The sequence below is a fragment of the Meriones unguiculatus genome, chromosome 18 (genome assembly GCF_030254825.1).
Source record: "Meriones unguiculatus strain TT.TT164.6M chromosome 18, Bangor_MerUng_6.1, whole genome shotgun sequence".
Lineage (NCBI taxonomy): Eukaryota > Metazoa > Chordata > Mammalia > Rodentia > Muridae > Meriones > Meriones unguiculatus.
The window spans coordinates 24,255,190-24,271,644 of NC_083365.1; the positions used below are offsets into that span (position 1 = coordinate 24,255,190).

Below are 16,455 nucleotides of genomic sequence, written 5' to 3' on the forward strand. Positions count from 1 at the left end.
CTTGTAGGTCCCTGTGGCTTTACAAAGTTATTCAGAGAGTCTAATGTGTGTGGCTGACAATGGGGCTCACCAGTCTACATCACACATGATAATACCAACTCATCAACATGGAAGGAAAGTATTCTGGGACCTCTGGGAAGACAGATCGTATTTCTTTCGAAAACGAAGAAATGGTGTTGACGGAGCAGGCTGTGCTGCCCTGATGGGATGCTGAGGAGCATGGATCCTCATCTTGGAAGCAAAACCCAGGACACTAGGGTGAACACAGAGCAAAGCCATAGGGTGCTATGGAGATGACCCAATGGGAAAGGGCTTGACTTGTGAGCATAAGGACCCAGATTCAGTTCCTGAAACTGAATTTACAAAGCTTGTCATGGTGGCTAGTCAGCCTAGCCTAGCCGGGACTCCTCAGGCCAATGACAGACCCTGTCTCAATGAAACAAGATGGCGCCCATGAAAGACACCTAACTTTATCCTCTGAACTACACACACACACACACACACACACACACACACAGACACACACACACACACACAAGACAAAAACAACCTGGGTACTTACAATATTACTGGGCAACTGAAGTCCAGAATCCTGCTCCTACCCTCTTTCTGAATTGTCTGTTAAGGAGTTTCCGAAGGCTGGTGTGGCCATCTTTCCTTGGGCTTCCCCTAGCACCTGGGAGCATGCTGAGTAACCTGGTCATTACCAATGGTACAGCTAGAAGCCTAGCCAAGAGCTGGGAGGGAGGAGGCCACACACGGGAAGGTAACTGACTGGACCTTACCATCAGGTGCCCAGCCCCTTTGCCAGCTATTAACAGGAGCTCCCTGGCTCTGGTGGCATGACTCAGTGCAGATCACCTGCCAGTATGTGTGTAGCCCCAGGCTCTTTCCCCAGCACCCTGGGGGCAGGGAGAGTAGCTTGTTAAGCCTGAATGTATATGTGTACACACATATATATTCTTAGATTTCGGGTCATCAGAAAATAATAAAATCATCCTTGAAAACAATCCATCAGAAATGCTTCCGTTTTCTTGCTCTTCAGGCAGGACACTCTCAGGAAGTTGGCTGCAGGGGTTTACTTGTCTAACACTGAGGCCCTTAGACGCTAGGTCAGTATCCAGGACCTACCTGAAGGTGGCACTCAAGGGTGCAGCTGACAGCATCTGAGCAGGCTATTAGGCATCTGCAAGAGCAAAGCGGAGTCCAGACTCTCTTTTCCCCTTAATAAAATACCCATTTTAAGTTGAATGTACAGCGCAAAACTTTGTCACATAGCAACATGCACAAGGTACAACGTATCCCTGTTTCGAACAAGCAAAATGCACTTTTCGTTGCTGGGTCCAGAATTCACTGTGTGTCGGCTACTGTAGCAGCTTTCCAGCAGCCAGTCTGCAAATCTCCAGAGTGTAAGAATTTCCCTAAGGAGATCATTCCACACCGTGGTCAAATTTGAATTTTCTGCCCTATTTCTTAAACTGGTGTCCTTATGTATATCCTGGTGGGGATCTTCCCTTTGATGCCCTGTGCTTCCTGGAGAATAAGCTCAGCCTTCTGTTGCATTGCAAACAACAGGTCTTCTCTCCTGGTCCACATTGTTATTACCCCCAAGGCTCAGTAATGCCCACATAGAGGGCTCCCCGGCACCCAGATTTTATTTTCAGAAGGCCCTAGACCATAGCCAGGGTTGTTCTGGGATTTGGCTTGCTGCCTTGGAGAACATACTAAATCCTACTGAATGTATCTCTTTTGAGGATATTACCACTTTGAGCACTCGCTTCCCAGATTCTTGAGGAAAGCCCCGCCTTTCTCACTTCAAGGTTCTTTGGCTGGTCTTGACTGTGAAGGCAGAAAAAGGTACAAATGGGAATGTACTTCCGGTCAACACGGGTCACCTCATACCTACAGCTTTTAGAACTATGGCTCAGATTCTAGACCATTCTACGTTACCCCCTGCAGCGTTCTGTTCATGCTAAGTTCTGTTTTTATAAAAACACGATTTGATGACAGAAAGCAAGACTCAGTATTTTCCCACTATCATTCTTTGGGGTGTCTGTATGAAGTGAGTGTATCTTTTTTACTGTACTGTGTTTAAATTTTAAAATTACTATTTTGAGTGGTTGATCTGGACTTCATAAAACGTTGTTAAATGGTTTTTAGCTTGGGTGAGACTGTTCAACATTTAATGAATTGTCCCTGAACATACTTCTGCTATCTAGTGCTACATATTACAGAAAGTATTCTCAGCATTGACAGTTTAAAAAGACAATCAAATTATCAGTCAACTAAAAAACGTTGAAGATGCCATGTCCTGAAAGATTAGTCAGCCAATATTTAATTACTTACATAAAAACAAGCAAGCACACTTGTTAGTAGGCAAATTTGTTTTCATCACTAATAAATGCACAATATGTGTGCACAGGAGTTGTTTTCAAATAAAAGGTCTCTATGTTGTGTGTTACCGGTAAACTTTTGATTTGCATGACTATTTTTTTTTTACCTACATACTCAGGGTCATGTAAAACTATCTCTAGCAGAAAAGAATCATGAGTGGGAAAAGTTTGGAAGCTCAGAACTGGCCACGAGGGTGGATGCCTCTCCTTCAGCTGGTGTTGCTGGCTGGGGTCTTCTGAACCCACTGTGGAGCAAGACTCTGTGTACTCGGTCTACAAATGCTTAGATGCTTGCCTGGTATCACTAGGCCCAGCCCCTTTACCACATTGTTAGACTCACACAAGACCCAACCAGCACAGCTGGTTCATTCTGGGTGCGGCCTTCCACAAGACTTTCCTTGTCAGCTCTGGGCAACAGGTCATGGGGTCACATTACTAGCATTTCCACCTTAGGATGATGGTACTGGCATGTAAAGAGGGTGTTCGACTCCCCAACTCAATAGGGCACCCAAAATTATGCATAGAGCACCATTGGAACCCTTGTGAAAGAGCAGCTTAATTAAAATAACTGTCCCCACTACTGTTTATGGTCTGTGTGCGGAGATCTGTGCCAAATGGTACATAAGCTCTGGCTCCTCAGATCCTCCTGCCAACTGATGTAAACATCACATCAGAAACATGCACAGGTCCTACCCCCAGGAGAATGAACACAGTTAAAGAGCCCTATCCTGAACTTCTCTACAGTAAACACATACACACACTCATCCAGCAGTTTCCCATCTGAGCCCAGACAATGATCGTGTCCAGTGACAACTGTTCCTGTCTCCTTTCCCAGACCTCCGGCATGACAGTGGAATGTATTTATTCCAACTTAGAGATGAAGAAACCAAGGAGTGGATGATTTGGGATAAGCTAGGCAAGCGTCTTCGTGGAGACTGGGGGAATAAAAACATCCAGTGCTCAGCTCCTGAACAAGCAAGGAGAGTTAAAGCATCCCAGGTAATGGAGCCTGGAGAGACATGATAGGTGTGGGGGAGGGGGAGTGAGTAAGAACCATAGATACAGGGCTGGAGAGATGGCTCAGTAGTTAAGAGCACTTATAGCTCCTGCAGAGGACCTGGGTTCGATTCCCGTCTGAAATCTCACCAGCACACTCTTTACTTGCCTTCACTCAGTTGGCATTCTGACCTTCCATGCTCCCACCAGGAGCACCCAATAGGAACTTCTTGCAAAATCTGAGGCATCCTTTAGCCTGCTCGTTGAAAATAACTAAGATTCTTCCCACGCACCTTCCAAAGGCCTCTGAACCACACTGTCAGTTGCCATGGCAATGATCCTACTTCTCTGGCACCAGTTTTCTGTACTAGCCTTTTACCACTGTTACAGATACCAGACAGAAACAACTTAGTGGAAGAAAAAAAAAGAAGATTTATTTAGGCTCATAGTTTAGAAGTTTCTGTCTGTGGCCTGTTTGCTCCATTGCTGTGTACCTGCAGTGAGGTGGCATCAGGGCAGAAGGTGCTACAGAATAGCTTACTCCATGACATTCTGGGAACTGAGAGAGACAGAGGGGAAGAGGGAGAGAGGGGGTGGAAAACTGGGAAGAGAAAAGGGGAGGGAGAAGGATTTCTTCACTCTAGTTTTTACTTAGATCTTTGACCACAATATTTCTGACTTCTATATTTGATCAATCTTATTAATGACAAAAAAAAAAAAAAAAAAAACTGTGCAATGGGAAAGGCAACCAACATTCCTACCGCAATGTATGAATACAAATGCTGAGCCTGGAAAATCAGGTAAAGTGCTTAAGAACATGATTTGCTAGTAACAAAGAAAATCCTTGTACACTAAGTTTATAAGTTCTGGTCTTGAACTCTAACCCAGCATTTTCCTCCAGTGAGGGCACAGCTTTTCCATGCTACAGAAAGACCTTTAAGCTCCACTTTCTCCCACCTCCACATTCAGGGCCCCCCTGAACTGCCTTGCCAAAGTATACCCCTGCCCTCCTCCATGATTCTGGGTACAAATATTTATTTATACAGCAAGATTACAAACAACCAAAAACAACTTAGAATGCCATGGACTTTGCCCGTTGGTCCTCTGAGTTGGCTGTTGTACATTCCTTGTCAGTGTTAAGAGTAAAAGTAATCATTGGCCCAACCTGAGACCCACCCCATTGGAGAGAGCCAGTCCCTGTCACTATTAATGATACTCTGCTATGCTTGCAGATGGGAGCCTAGCATATCTGTGTTTTTGTTGCTGTTTGAGAGGCTTCAACCAGCAGCTGATGGAAACAGATGCAGAGACCAAAGCCAAATAATAGGCCGAGCTCAGGGAGTTCTGTAGGAGAGGGGGAGGAAAGATAGAGGCAGCCGGAGGAGTCAGGGACACCACAAGACCTACAGAATCACCTAACCTGGTCCCATGGTGGCTCACAGGGACTGAACCGCCAACCAAAGAGCATGCATGGGCTGGACCTAGACCCCTTACACATATGTAGCAGATGTGCAGCTTGGTCAACATGTGGGTCCCCTAACAATGGGAGTGGGGGCTGTCTCCAACTCTGTCGCCTGCCTCTGGATCCCTTTCCCCCAGCTGGGCTGCCTTGTCAGGCACCAGTAGGAGAAGATGTGCTTGGTCCTGCTGCCACTTGAGCTGCCAGGGTAGGTTGAGAGACCTGGGGGGGGGCTCTCCTTCTTTGAAAAGAAGAAGAGAGGGGAAGGTTGGAGGGTGAGACTGGGAGGAGAGAGGGAGGGGCTGGGATCAGGCTGTAAAGTGATGAAATTAAAAAATAAAAAAGAATGGTACTGCCACACAATAAATAAATAAATAAATAAATAAATAAATAAATAAATAAATGGTGGGGAGGGAGTAAAAATAATTCTCTTCAGCAACAGAGAAGCTAGTTTGAATACATCTAAAGTACTCCACTGAAGAAGGTATACACTTTCCAAAACTTTCACACTTTGATGATACTTGACACTGGGTAAACCCTTTGAAGAATTCTAAGAACTTTCTCACAGGAAAGAGTGGCCTGGGGGCCTCTTCGCTGTCCTCTCTTGGCTTCTCAGAGCTCAAAATTTTGATGTGTGTAGGATAGGGCCAAGAAAGGAGGGCTGGGGGAGGAAGGCTGATGGGAGCAGTGAACACCAAGGGGAAGTGGGCAAGCTATATAAAAGCTGCTCATTTAGTATAACACTCCTGGGGTAGGGGAGATTCTTCCTTCAGGGCTAGGTAGGCAAGAAAGAATGGGGCAACGGGGGCATACAGCAAAGGCATATTGGGTGACAACACGTATCCCTGGACATAAGAGTGACATGAAGATCTAAGGTTCATGCAAATCCCGTGTGACAGCCAGAACTCCACAGAGGAGCATGTCCCCACCCCACCTGACTTCATGAACTCTAGTATGTTCTAGAACATCGCTAGGCCCACTTTTTTTTTCTGTAAAATGAGGAAGCATGGCATTCCTTATTTATGGGGTAGTCACAAAAACAGGCTAAACTGCATAGAAGTAACATAGCCCATTTCTGAGACCTAACAGCCACAAATAAAAAACTATAAATAATTAAAAATTCAAGCCAGGCCCAATGGCACATGCCTGTGATCTCAGTACTCAGGAAGTGAAGGCAGAAGGATCAGGAACTACATAGTGAATGACAGGTCAGCCTAGGTTCCAGGAGACTTTGTGTCAGATAGAGAGAGAGAGAGAGAGAGAGAGAGAGATGATAGATAGATAGATAGATAGATAGATAGATAGATAGAGCCCTCCCCAATTTCTAAACATCTGTCATCTCATAGTATTCTGTTATTCCTAGAAATGCTATTTGCAATGCACACGTTTTTACATAATTTTTTCCACTACCAAGCAAAGCCATACGATCCCCCACTCTGTCATCATTCCTCAGCAACAAAGCAAACTCCACAGGCAGAGGTCTGTGCAGCAGAACTTACCTCTACTGCATAACTAAGTTATACTTCCCCCCTGGTTTTCCGGGAAATGTTTTCCTGAGGTTGCTCCTCCTCCGTGCCAAGAACATGGCACCATGGTTTCTATCGCACTAAGCCATAATGGGGTATCCCAGGGAGATAATGGGTTCTGCCCAGCAGGGGGCCACTTACAGGAATCTCTGGGTAAAGGGTGCCTGTGCAGAAACCTCACTAATGCACTCCTTCCATTACCCTCCTCCAATTTTCCCTGTCTCCCTCTACTACCTTCAATTAAGCAGTGCTCTTTACAATCTTTCATCTGCCCCAAGGGTCATTAGCTTCCATCTGACAGTCAGCAGTCTGAGACAGGCTGGGCACTTCTCAGAAACCCCAGATAATGTTTTAGCTGGCTCGGTTCTTTTTCTTGAATGCGTTTAGCGTTGACAAAAGCCACCTGAACCCAGATCATAAAGAAATAGCGTGTTAGAAGAAAAGCCACTGGCTTTACCTGTTCCCTGTTTCCTGGTGCTGTGGGTGGGTAGGGCAGAGCTAAGGCTTCCCAGAGATAGGCTGGTTTATTTTGCAAGTGATTTGGAATCTCTGGGTATGTCATCTTGATTCATTTGTCCCCTAGCGACTCTGAGACCCCCTAAGGCACTTCAACAGCTCTTTTGTTAGCCAGACTAGGTAAGGAGTTAATTGGAGTGGACCCAGATTCCATGGGGCAGCCACCATGTGATGCCCAGACACACTCTCTCCCGGGGCTTGTCGGCTAAAACTTTAAAGCATATTTCCACTTCTAACGTCCTCTCACACTTCTTCACATACTCACTGACAGTTTCCAGTGTGGATTAAAATCCTCTTGGCCCTTTCCACTGTACAGTTTAGAAGCGTTCCTGTAATGTGTGTGTACTGCCAACAGATGGCATCAAAAGTCACCGGGCACTAGACACTTGCTAGATGAGAGGGTAAGGGGGACCAGAAGGAGAATTCAGTGTGTGTGTGTGTGTGTGTGTGTGTGTGTGTGTGTGTGTGTAGGGTGGGGAAAGATGGCAGCCAGCTGAATATTTACTTAAGGTATTTTCTCCCCACAGAGACACCAATTCAGACAGCCATCCACATCTCACACTGTTTCACAGGCTCTAAGAGAGCCGGGCAAGTATCTGCCATACCCGGTTTCAGTATGAAAATCAGAAAAGACATCTTGAAGAAGGCAGGAAAGGAGCTTCACCAGCCCTCAACAGCAAGCAGTGCCGAGGGGAAAAAGAGATGCTGCCTGCCTGCCTGCCTGCCTGCAGAGATGCTGCTTGCCTGCCTGCCTGCCTGCCTGCCTGTCAGACCCAAAGAGAATTAAGGCCAACCTTTAGACTTTAAACTGTCTACCGGGTTTGCCATGTTGCAAGGTAGGATGCAAGAGTGCTGAAAGACTCTATCCTGCAGGTTATCTAGGCAGATGCTGAGACTTATGGGCAACTTTTGGGCAGAGTGCAGGGAATCTTATGAAAGCAATGGGAAATAGTAAGACCTAGAGAGGACAGGAGCTCCACAAGGAGAGCAACAGAACAGAAAATTCTGGGCATGAGGGTCTTTTCTGAGACTCATACTCCAACCAAGGCCCACTCATGGTGATAACCTAGAACCCCTGCACAGATGTAGCCCATGGCTATTCAGTGTCCAAGTGGGTTCCATAGTAAAGGGATCAGGGAAGGTCTCTGACATGAACTCAGTGGCTGGCTCTTTGATCACCTCCCCCTGAGGTAGGAGCAGCCTTACCAGGCCACAGAGAAAGACAATGCAGCCACTGCTGATGAGACCTGGTAGACTAGGATCAGAAGGAAGGGGAGGAGGACCTCCCTTATCAGTGGGCTGGGGAGGGGAATAGGTGGGAATAGGGAGGGAGGAAAGTATTGGGAAGGGAGGAGGAAGGGAGCTACAAGGGGATACAAAGTGAATAAACTGCAGGAGCAGTGGTGCAATGATGCATGCCTGTGGTCTCAGCTCCTTGGAAGGCCAAGGAAGAAGAATCATAAGTTCTGGGCAAGTTTGGTGAGATGTTATCTCAAAAAAAAAATTAAGATTCAAAAGTGGAGAGCAAATGGATGCAAGCCTTGGCCTCCTTTTTGTTTCTTTTCTAATCTTTATGATCACCAGCTCCTTATAATCTAAACATGATTTTTTTTAAGCCTCATAGTAGCTATAAAGCAAGTCTAAAACAGATACATCAAAATAATGAATAAAAAAAACACTAAAAATTAGTCACAAATATAAGAGTTGGGGAGAAAGGAATCACAATGAAGGTAAAAGATTGATTGGCATCAAAATGGCAATAGCAAGTCGTGACCTTAAAAGTTAATGACAAAAGACCCATGAGAGATTCCGTGTGTAAAGACATTTGCTGCCAAGCGTGGCAATCTGAACTCGCTACCCAGAAGCATGTGTCAGAGGAGAGAATCGACTTCTGCCAGGTGCCCTCCGACCTCACACATTCACATCATGACACCCTCATGCGTCTGCATAGACACAATAAATAAATAGAAAACTTTTTAAATTAATAATAGACGACTTTTCCAGGTCAAGATACAGAATGACTAAATAACATTTTTTTTTAAGGACACAACTACAGGCAGCATTCCAGACACTCATTTCGTCTTGTGGGACACAAGTAGAAGACTTGTGTGTGAGAGTCTGTGCACAAAAAGCACAGACTTAGGAGGGCTGAAGAAAACAGAAGCAAGCTGTGGTGCCAGGTCTGTGGCAGGGAGACCTCTGAGCAACGAGGCCGCAGTCTCAGACTGTCCACAGACATAGCCACCAGGCCCCTCCGCTTAGAGGAACTACAACCATAAAGAATGTCCTTAGCTGGTCAATGGTCAGGGATTAGCTAAACAATCATCCCACAAAAAAGCTCTCATTTCTTTTCTTGCTTTGAAGAACTTTGCATGCTGATTGCTGACCTATTTTCAAACTTAGAGACAATAATGGAAGAAAATAGTAAGAATTGTCATACCCCTTTAAAATCCTAATTTTCTAGTCTACTTTTAAAAAAGGGGGTTATACCAGCCAGGCATAGTGGCCCACGCCTGTAATCCCAGCACTCAGGGAGGCACAGGCAGGTATATTGATGTGAGTTCCAGGCCAGCCTGGTGTACAAAGTGACTCTGGGACAGCCAAGGCTATCCAAAAAAGGTATATCAAAATCAGATGAGTTCTTTCCTATCCTAGACTGCTTCAATGTCTACCTCAAACCTCAGCAAGAGATCTTCATGGGCCATATTTGTATTTTCGATCTGCAAATATAACAGTTATCCTTAACCAAATAATAACACTCTCTAGAAAAATAAGCAAAGGTTGTGAGTTGACAGTTTCAAATGGAAGCACTCTTGACCAGAGGATAAAAATTCAGCCTCCACAATAATTAAATGAAAATCCCAAATGACAAACTCTGTGTTTAGCATTTTGCACACTTAACACACCTTCTGTGTGTGCCTGTGTGTGTGTGTGTGTGTGATACTGAGTATTGAACTCATAGCCTTGATCTTGCTAGGCTCACTTTCTCTCTCTCTCTCTCTCTCTCTCTCTCTCTCTCTCTCTCACACACACACAGAGAGAGAGAGAGAGAGAGAGAGAGAGAGAGAGAGAGAAATCTAGGACCCACATATAAGAGAAAATGTAGTATTTTAAACATCTAGAATACTTGTTTTAAGGTCATAATTTCCTAATTCAACCATTTTCTTGAAAACGCCATTATTTCATTTTTTTTTCTTTGCAGCTGAATAAACTGTCATTATGCATACATACCGTGTTTTGACCACTCTTGGTTGATGGCGTTTATGCTGGCTCTACCTGTTTCCTGTTACACAGGGTGTAGGAATAAACACAGATGAACCAATATCCCTGTGAAGGACTTAAGAGTCCTTTGGGTAATACGGTAGCTGGCTCATATGGAATTTCTATTTTAATTAACATATTTAAAGCCCTTTCTTTAAAGCCCAGAGATACAGTCTTCCCCTCCCCCATGCTATGCAATTGTTTAGTGACATCTTTTTCTTTTAGGTTTAATTTTCAAAAAATTGAGAAAATAGTGTGTAACGTTCCATATGCCACTCACCCAGTTTTGTTATTCAGAACACACAGCATCAGCATGACACATTGGATGTAATTAGTGACCAATATTGATACCAATACATTATTGTTATTGGCTAATGTCCACATTTCACTCCCGTATCTCTAGATGCCCTTGAGTGTCCTCTCCATGTTCTAGGGTCTACATCAGATCTAATTAACATGTGTGGCCTCCTATCAAGTACAACTTTAAAAAAATTAATTTTCTGGGTCACCTAGAGCCTGAACTTTGCAAACAGTTCCAATTATCAACTATAGAGAATTCTTCCTGGCTGTTCAAAAATATTAATCCCTTCCAACTGTAGTGGTAAAACCAATGTTCGTGTTCTGAGTCAAATGCATTAAAGGAAAGCCTTGGGACGTTTGCTCTAAGAAAACAGCTGCTCTTTATAGCAGAACTTGTGGAGAAACTTCTATGTCCTTTCTTGTTGTCTACTTAGCCTCCACTGCGGAGGCGCTACCTCCTCTGGTTCTGAGGGCACACACATGGTCATGGCTCATCTCAGGAAAGGTGTATCTCTGATTATCTTATAATTATAACTCTCACTGAAGTGTTGGAGAAAAATCCATTTTATACAAAACAGCATTAAAAAAATCAGTTGTGGTTAGGATTTTGATTTTTGGTTTTCTTTTTCAATGCAAAAGTGGAGGTATCAAAAGAAAGTGGAGGTATCGATGGAGGAAGCAAATTAATGCATACTTGATTAATTAACAGAGGAAATAGACACGTGATTTTAGTCAACACGTATGACACTTTAGTTTGCTTTTAATAGACACCTCAAGTGGAATGAATAACATTTTGAAGAAACAAGGGTGATCTACTATATATGAAAAAACATCTGAGTTTCTGTGTGTTAATATATTACGAATAACCAGCAAAGCACACAGATCAGTGATGCATTTGGTAAGCTTTGAGAAGTATACACCCCTATACCTCAATCACTAACAAAAGAAGAAACATTACCATCATTCCAGAAATCCCCCATACCTATTTTAGTCATTTCTTCCTTCTTCCTCTCCAGAAAACCCCCTTTCTGCCTTCCATCACTAAAAACTTGTTTTCCTCAGTTTTTAATTGACATGGGTGAAATCCTTCGAGTTTTGTGTCTGTCCAGAGATGACACTTCTTCATCACTCATTAAGAAAATGCCAACTGAACTTAGGTAGCTCAATTCACACAATTTAGTTTACCCTTCATATTTCCTCCTCTCCTCCGAGTACCTTTTAGCTTCAACCCATCAACACGTACACACACACACACACACACACACACACACATTTCAAACATCTATGCCATGCCTACAACTTGCCCTCCTTACAAAAAGAAAAAGTCAAGACTCACCATCTCTGAGAGGTCTGCCAGTGAGTCTCTATCACTGGCCTCACGGGAACTCCTCCTCTCACACACTGTAAATATCTATGAGAGCAGTGTGACTCCATTTACCTAGTGCCTTGTACAGGAGACAAAGTTGTTCCTAGGGCTCCGTGTAATGCTTCATAATACCTCAATCCCAAACAAGCCACACTCATTCATTTTAAACCTTTGTATATCCCTCACGTGCTCTTTAACATGGAAGCAGCAAGTGCTTCTTGTTGCACATTGTTTGGTGAAACGGTGCACCTCCAATGGCTGTTTCCAAGGCCGCTGGGCAGATAGTGAACCTAGAAGCCAAGGAAAGTCTGAGAAGGCTCTTTCTTTGCCCATGATGTTTGCATGAGATTCTGCCTCAGCTGCTTCTCTTCTGTAGAACTAATCCTCAAGAGAAAGCCAGCTGAAAATTAGGTAGGGTATGCAAAACAGCTGAAGACACTTCACACTTCAGGATACCTTTTAGCCTGCCCATTCATCCACAGACAGGAAGTGGCCTCCATCCAGTACCTTGCTATTGGTGAAAGGCAGAGCCAGGGCAAGATCCTCTGGTTCCTGGTGTATGATCGACTTACTGAGTATGAATTAGTAATTCATGAATTATTAATGAATTCACACACACACTTCAGGAGCTAAGTGTGAATAAAGAAAGGTACTATGTTCTATAACACACACGCACACACACACACACACACATACACATACACACACAAGAGTACAGCAGACACTCCGGAATTGACTTGATCGGTTCATCTATTAATTGTGATGGAAGCACCTGCTTTGCATGACACTGGAAAGTGCGAGTTTATGGCCTAGTTACTGGTAATTAGTAACCAAGATTTCTTTCTCTTTTGCTGCAAGTAACTGAGGCTATAGCAGCCACTTCAATGTGAGTGTCCCCAGAACCCAACAAGAATGATCCATTTGGGATAGGAGAACGAGCTCTTAAGTTCCTTGTCTAGATTGTGTGGGCTACAGTCAAAGTTAGAAGGAATTTTTCCCAGGGTATTTTGTAGTGCGTAACAGTGTAGTTTAAAACATCCGGCGATTATGTTTCCACCCTTGAAGGCGATATCGCCCAGTAAACTTACCTCTCTTAGGGCATCAAATGTATTGGTGCAGTGCTAAGGTAATAAACATGAGAAAGGTCTAAATAAAATGCTATCGATGAAGACTTTCCCTCCCTGAGGAATCTTCACTTTGGTTGTTATTCAAACTTATAAATGTCATGCCAGTTTGGGCTATTTTTTTGGGGGGAGGGGGTAAGAAAAAAGGAGCCTTTGGTTGTGTGAGGGAAGTAATAAGAGTCAAGGAGAACTGAGTTGTAATCCCTCTGGTTGGGTGGCGGGGCTCAGAGCTAGCTGGCGGTGACTAAGAGAACAGGCCATGCGGAGGGGGTGAGGCCATCAACTCTCGGCCCCACATGCCATCCAGCAAGCGCACGTGGGTGGACCACCTGTTTCCAAACCTGCTTCCCAGCGATCAGGCATATGACTGTCACCCCCGGGCCATCTCAGCACTTCTCCGCAGAGCTGCCTGGTGCTCCTCACAGCCCCGGTTCACTTCTGAAAACAAGTTGTGAGGAAGGAAACACACACAGGAATATAAGAATCTGCTCATCACTCACACACGCACACACACACACGCACATGCACGCGCGCGCGCACGCACACGCACGCACACACACACACACACACACACACACACACACGTCATGTCACCATGCCTCCTCACAGGCTCCTGTAACGAACACTGACATTCTAGACTCTCTCCCTCATGTTCTGCCTGGAAAGGCTTCTATACTCCAAGGCCCATTTACCTCAGAACTGCACAAACACCCACATCAAATGGGGAGACTCCTGCTTTTGCTATAGGCAAATAAAACAAGAAGTTGTTTCTTTGAGCGTTTTGCTTGCTACCCTTTTCTGTGTTTGAGATTAAAATACAATCTCTCATTTCCCCATCCCTTTTCTCCCTTCTACCCCTGTCGTTTCCCTTCCTTATTGCCTTTTTGTCTTAATTATTGTTACATGCATATATATATATATATATATATATATAATATTCCTAAATATAACCTGTAGAATGGTACCCATAGGTGTGCTTTCAGGGCTGAGCAGTTGAAACTGGATAGAGCCCGTTACCTTTCCATCCAGAGCAGCAGCAGCACATGCTGCTATCTTGGCTTCATGGAGACAGATGAAGGCTCCAGGGGCATTCTGCTTTCAACAGAGAAGAGCACTCTCGCCAGGCGTGTGTGTGTGTGTGTGTGTGTGTGTGTGTGTGTGTGTGTGTGTACATGCACACATGTGTATGTGTGTGTGTTCTGTATTGCCCAAGTCTCTCAGAGAACGATTCTATTTTTCTTGGCCATTATTGGTTCAGAAATAGATAAATGAACCAATTCTGTCCAATAGGACTAATGGGGAGATTAGATGAAACTTTCTAAAATTTTTTTTAAGAAAGAGACACAAGCTGGGCAGATGGGTATAGTGATACACACCTGTAATATCAGCACTTGGGAGGGGAAGAGAGAGAGACTGAGAGAGAAGAGCAGTGTAGGAACCAGGCATGTGATCCTAGTTTGAGTTAAAATAAGCACGCTCTAACATTCATTGATAGCATTTAAATGTATAACGATGAAGTTGCTTCCCTCCCACCCCCGACCTCACAAATTCCCTCTCCCTCTATTGTGTAGCTTTTCTGAAAACTAAAGCATGCGAGAGAGGGAGAGGTGACCAAGAAGAGTGGATTTTTGTTCTGGTGAATACTATGCAGGTATGAGTGTGTAATGCACACACACTCACACACACAGCCCACTTCCACTGCCCCCCACCTCATTCTGCTTGGTTTGGCAGTATTGTAGCATTTGTTCAAACATTTGTCACATAAAAAAAAAATAACAATCAGTAGAATTTGAATTAACCACTCATCTTTTTTAAGCTGAGCAGACATTTTCAGCTAAATTTATTTTAGCTAGGGATTTATGAGAGGAAAGGAACAGTTTTAATTAAATAAGTATTAGCCTCAAACAGTGTGAATAATGACCCTTTGGAAGTGTCCCAGTCCCTAATAGCTAATTAACAGCTCATAACCGGTCTGTCTTTGTGTCCCAAGGCAAGTGTGAAAAGGAGGCCACGGCTGATTAACGAGACGGGCTCAAACAGGATTAAAAATGAAAATTGGCTTTTCAGACTCCAAACCTGCAAATCCACACGATGTGAAAAACATCGCTGGTGCAGCCTCCTGAGCCACCGCTGTGGGAACAGCGCGTGCAAGGCTGAAGGCATCGATCCGCTCACCCCCTCAGCGGCCCCTTGCACAGGGGTACAGACAGAGGACAAGAAGCCCCAGCATGAGGGAAATGGCCTCCCACTGTCACGAGGTCCGGAAAAGTTCAAGATGGAAAGACACATGACCTTTGGAAATATGAGTTCTTCCTTTGTGTTCATGCTTCAAACGGGTACTAAGAGCTCACTGACAGCGCCTTACAGCTCAGTCAGCACCCATTTCCATCTCTGAGATTCTGCCACTCCAGGCAAGCATACCTGCCAGAAGCCCTACTCCCCTCCCTCAGCCAGCAACCTGGGTAGCTCTCCATTTTGCATAAGGAGCTTTCCAGAAGCCTCTGGCCTATGTCCTGCCATCCCCTATGAGCACTGTCTTTGCACGTGCCACAAGGAGCTTTTAAACAGGCAGCCGTGCTTTGGGGGGGGGAATACAGTGGTATTTCAATGGTTCCTCACCCTGCTCAAGAGGATTGCTCTGCTTCTGTAGGGCTCAGAGCTGTCGTCTCGCCCCTTAAGCCCTAGGTGGGGCCCTGATTTTATCACACCACCCCAAGGAAATGAGAATACACTACCAAGAAACACAGCTACACAACCAAGTATTTCCCCATCCCCCAAGCACACACCCCCATCCCCATCTGCGCTCCTTACTTCCTTCGACGGGATAAAAGATGGATCAGAAAATAAAACCCGGCACCGCACGATGGGAAAGCAAAATCCATATCCAGAAAGTACAGAACACTTACCCGTTATTGAGTTTCATAGAATTAAGCAAGACTTAGCGCCTGGCCATTTGGTCTACTGCCAGGAGAGGTGTTATCTCCCAAGGGGTGAAGCAGACAGCCAAGGCACCTGGTAATTAACACTTCCCTGGAGGTGGACAGAAGTGCTCTCCTGGGTTGGAATAAAAAAGCCCATTTTCTTCCAAAACTGTGACTCGGAGGTGACACTTCAAATTATCAACAGTAATTTGGAGGATGAGACTGTGACTTTAGTTATTTTAATCAGTGGGGTGTACTGAACGCACTCGGGTACAGAACTCAGTCTGCAAAAGCTTTTTCGGGAAGATAACTAGTAATTGCATCTGCCGTCAAGACATCAGTCTAGAGAGAATGTCAGACAGTACAGGTTCTGCTAAAAGAATAAGCATACAGATAAACACAGAACATCAATGTAAGTTGGTGTTATATGTATGTATGTATGTACATACATATGTATATATATGATATAAATGTGACAAGAAAAAGATGATTACTTTTGAAATATTGCCTGAAAGCTTTAAGGGTAAGAACACAGTCTTTTCACTTTTTTCGAATATCTATTGTACACGACAATGGATTTCAGAAAGCTATGT

At 44.4% G+C, this 16,455-nt stretch overlaps 1 protein-coding gene across 1 annotated transcript; it reads left to right on the forward strand.

The window, feature by feature from the left end:
* The first annotated feature begins 1,282 nt into the window (after positions 1 to 1,282).
* Positions 1,283 to 15,392, forward strand: LOC132648962 (uncharacterized). The gene is made up of 4 exons (XM_060371557.1): positions 1,283 to 1,409; positions 3,229 to 3,392; positions 7,691 to 7,726; positions 14,932 to 15,392. Exons 1-4 carry the CDS (start codon positions 1,283 to 1,285, stop codon positions 15,334 to 15,336), a joined length of 732 nt encoding a protein of 243 aa, XP_060227540.1. The 3' UTR covers positions 15,337 to 15,392.
* Positions 15,393 to 16,455: the final 1,063 nt, after the last annotated feature.

What these genes read in the sequence shown, in the direction of transcription:
- LOC132648962 (XM_060371557.1), top strand. Translation starts at nt 1,283, where the DNA reads ATGCACAAGGTACAACGTATCCCTGTTTCGAACAAGCAAAATGCACTT. An exon ending in AGTCTGCAAATCTCCAGAGT is followed by an intron (nt 1,410 to 3,228) that starts GTAAGAATTTCC and finishes CTCCTTTCCCAG; the next exon opens with ACCTCCGGCATGACAGTGGA. An exon ending in GGAGAGTTAAAGCATCCCAG is followed by an intron (nt 3,393 to 7,690) that starts GTAATGGAGCCT and finishes GCCAACCTTTAG; the next exon opens with ACTTTAAACTGTCTACCGGG.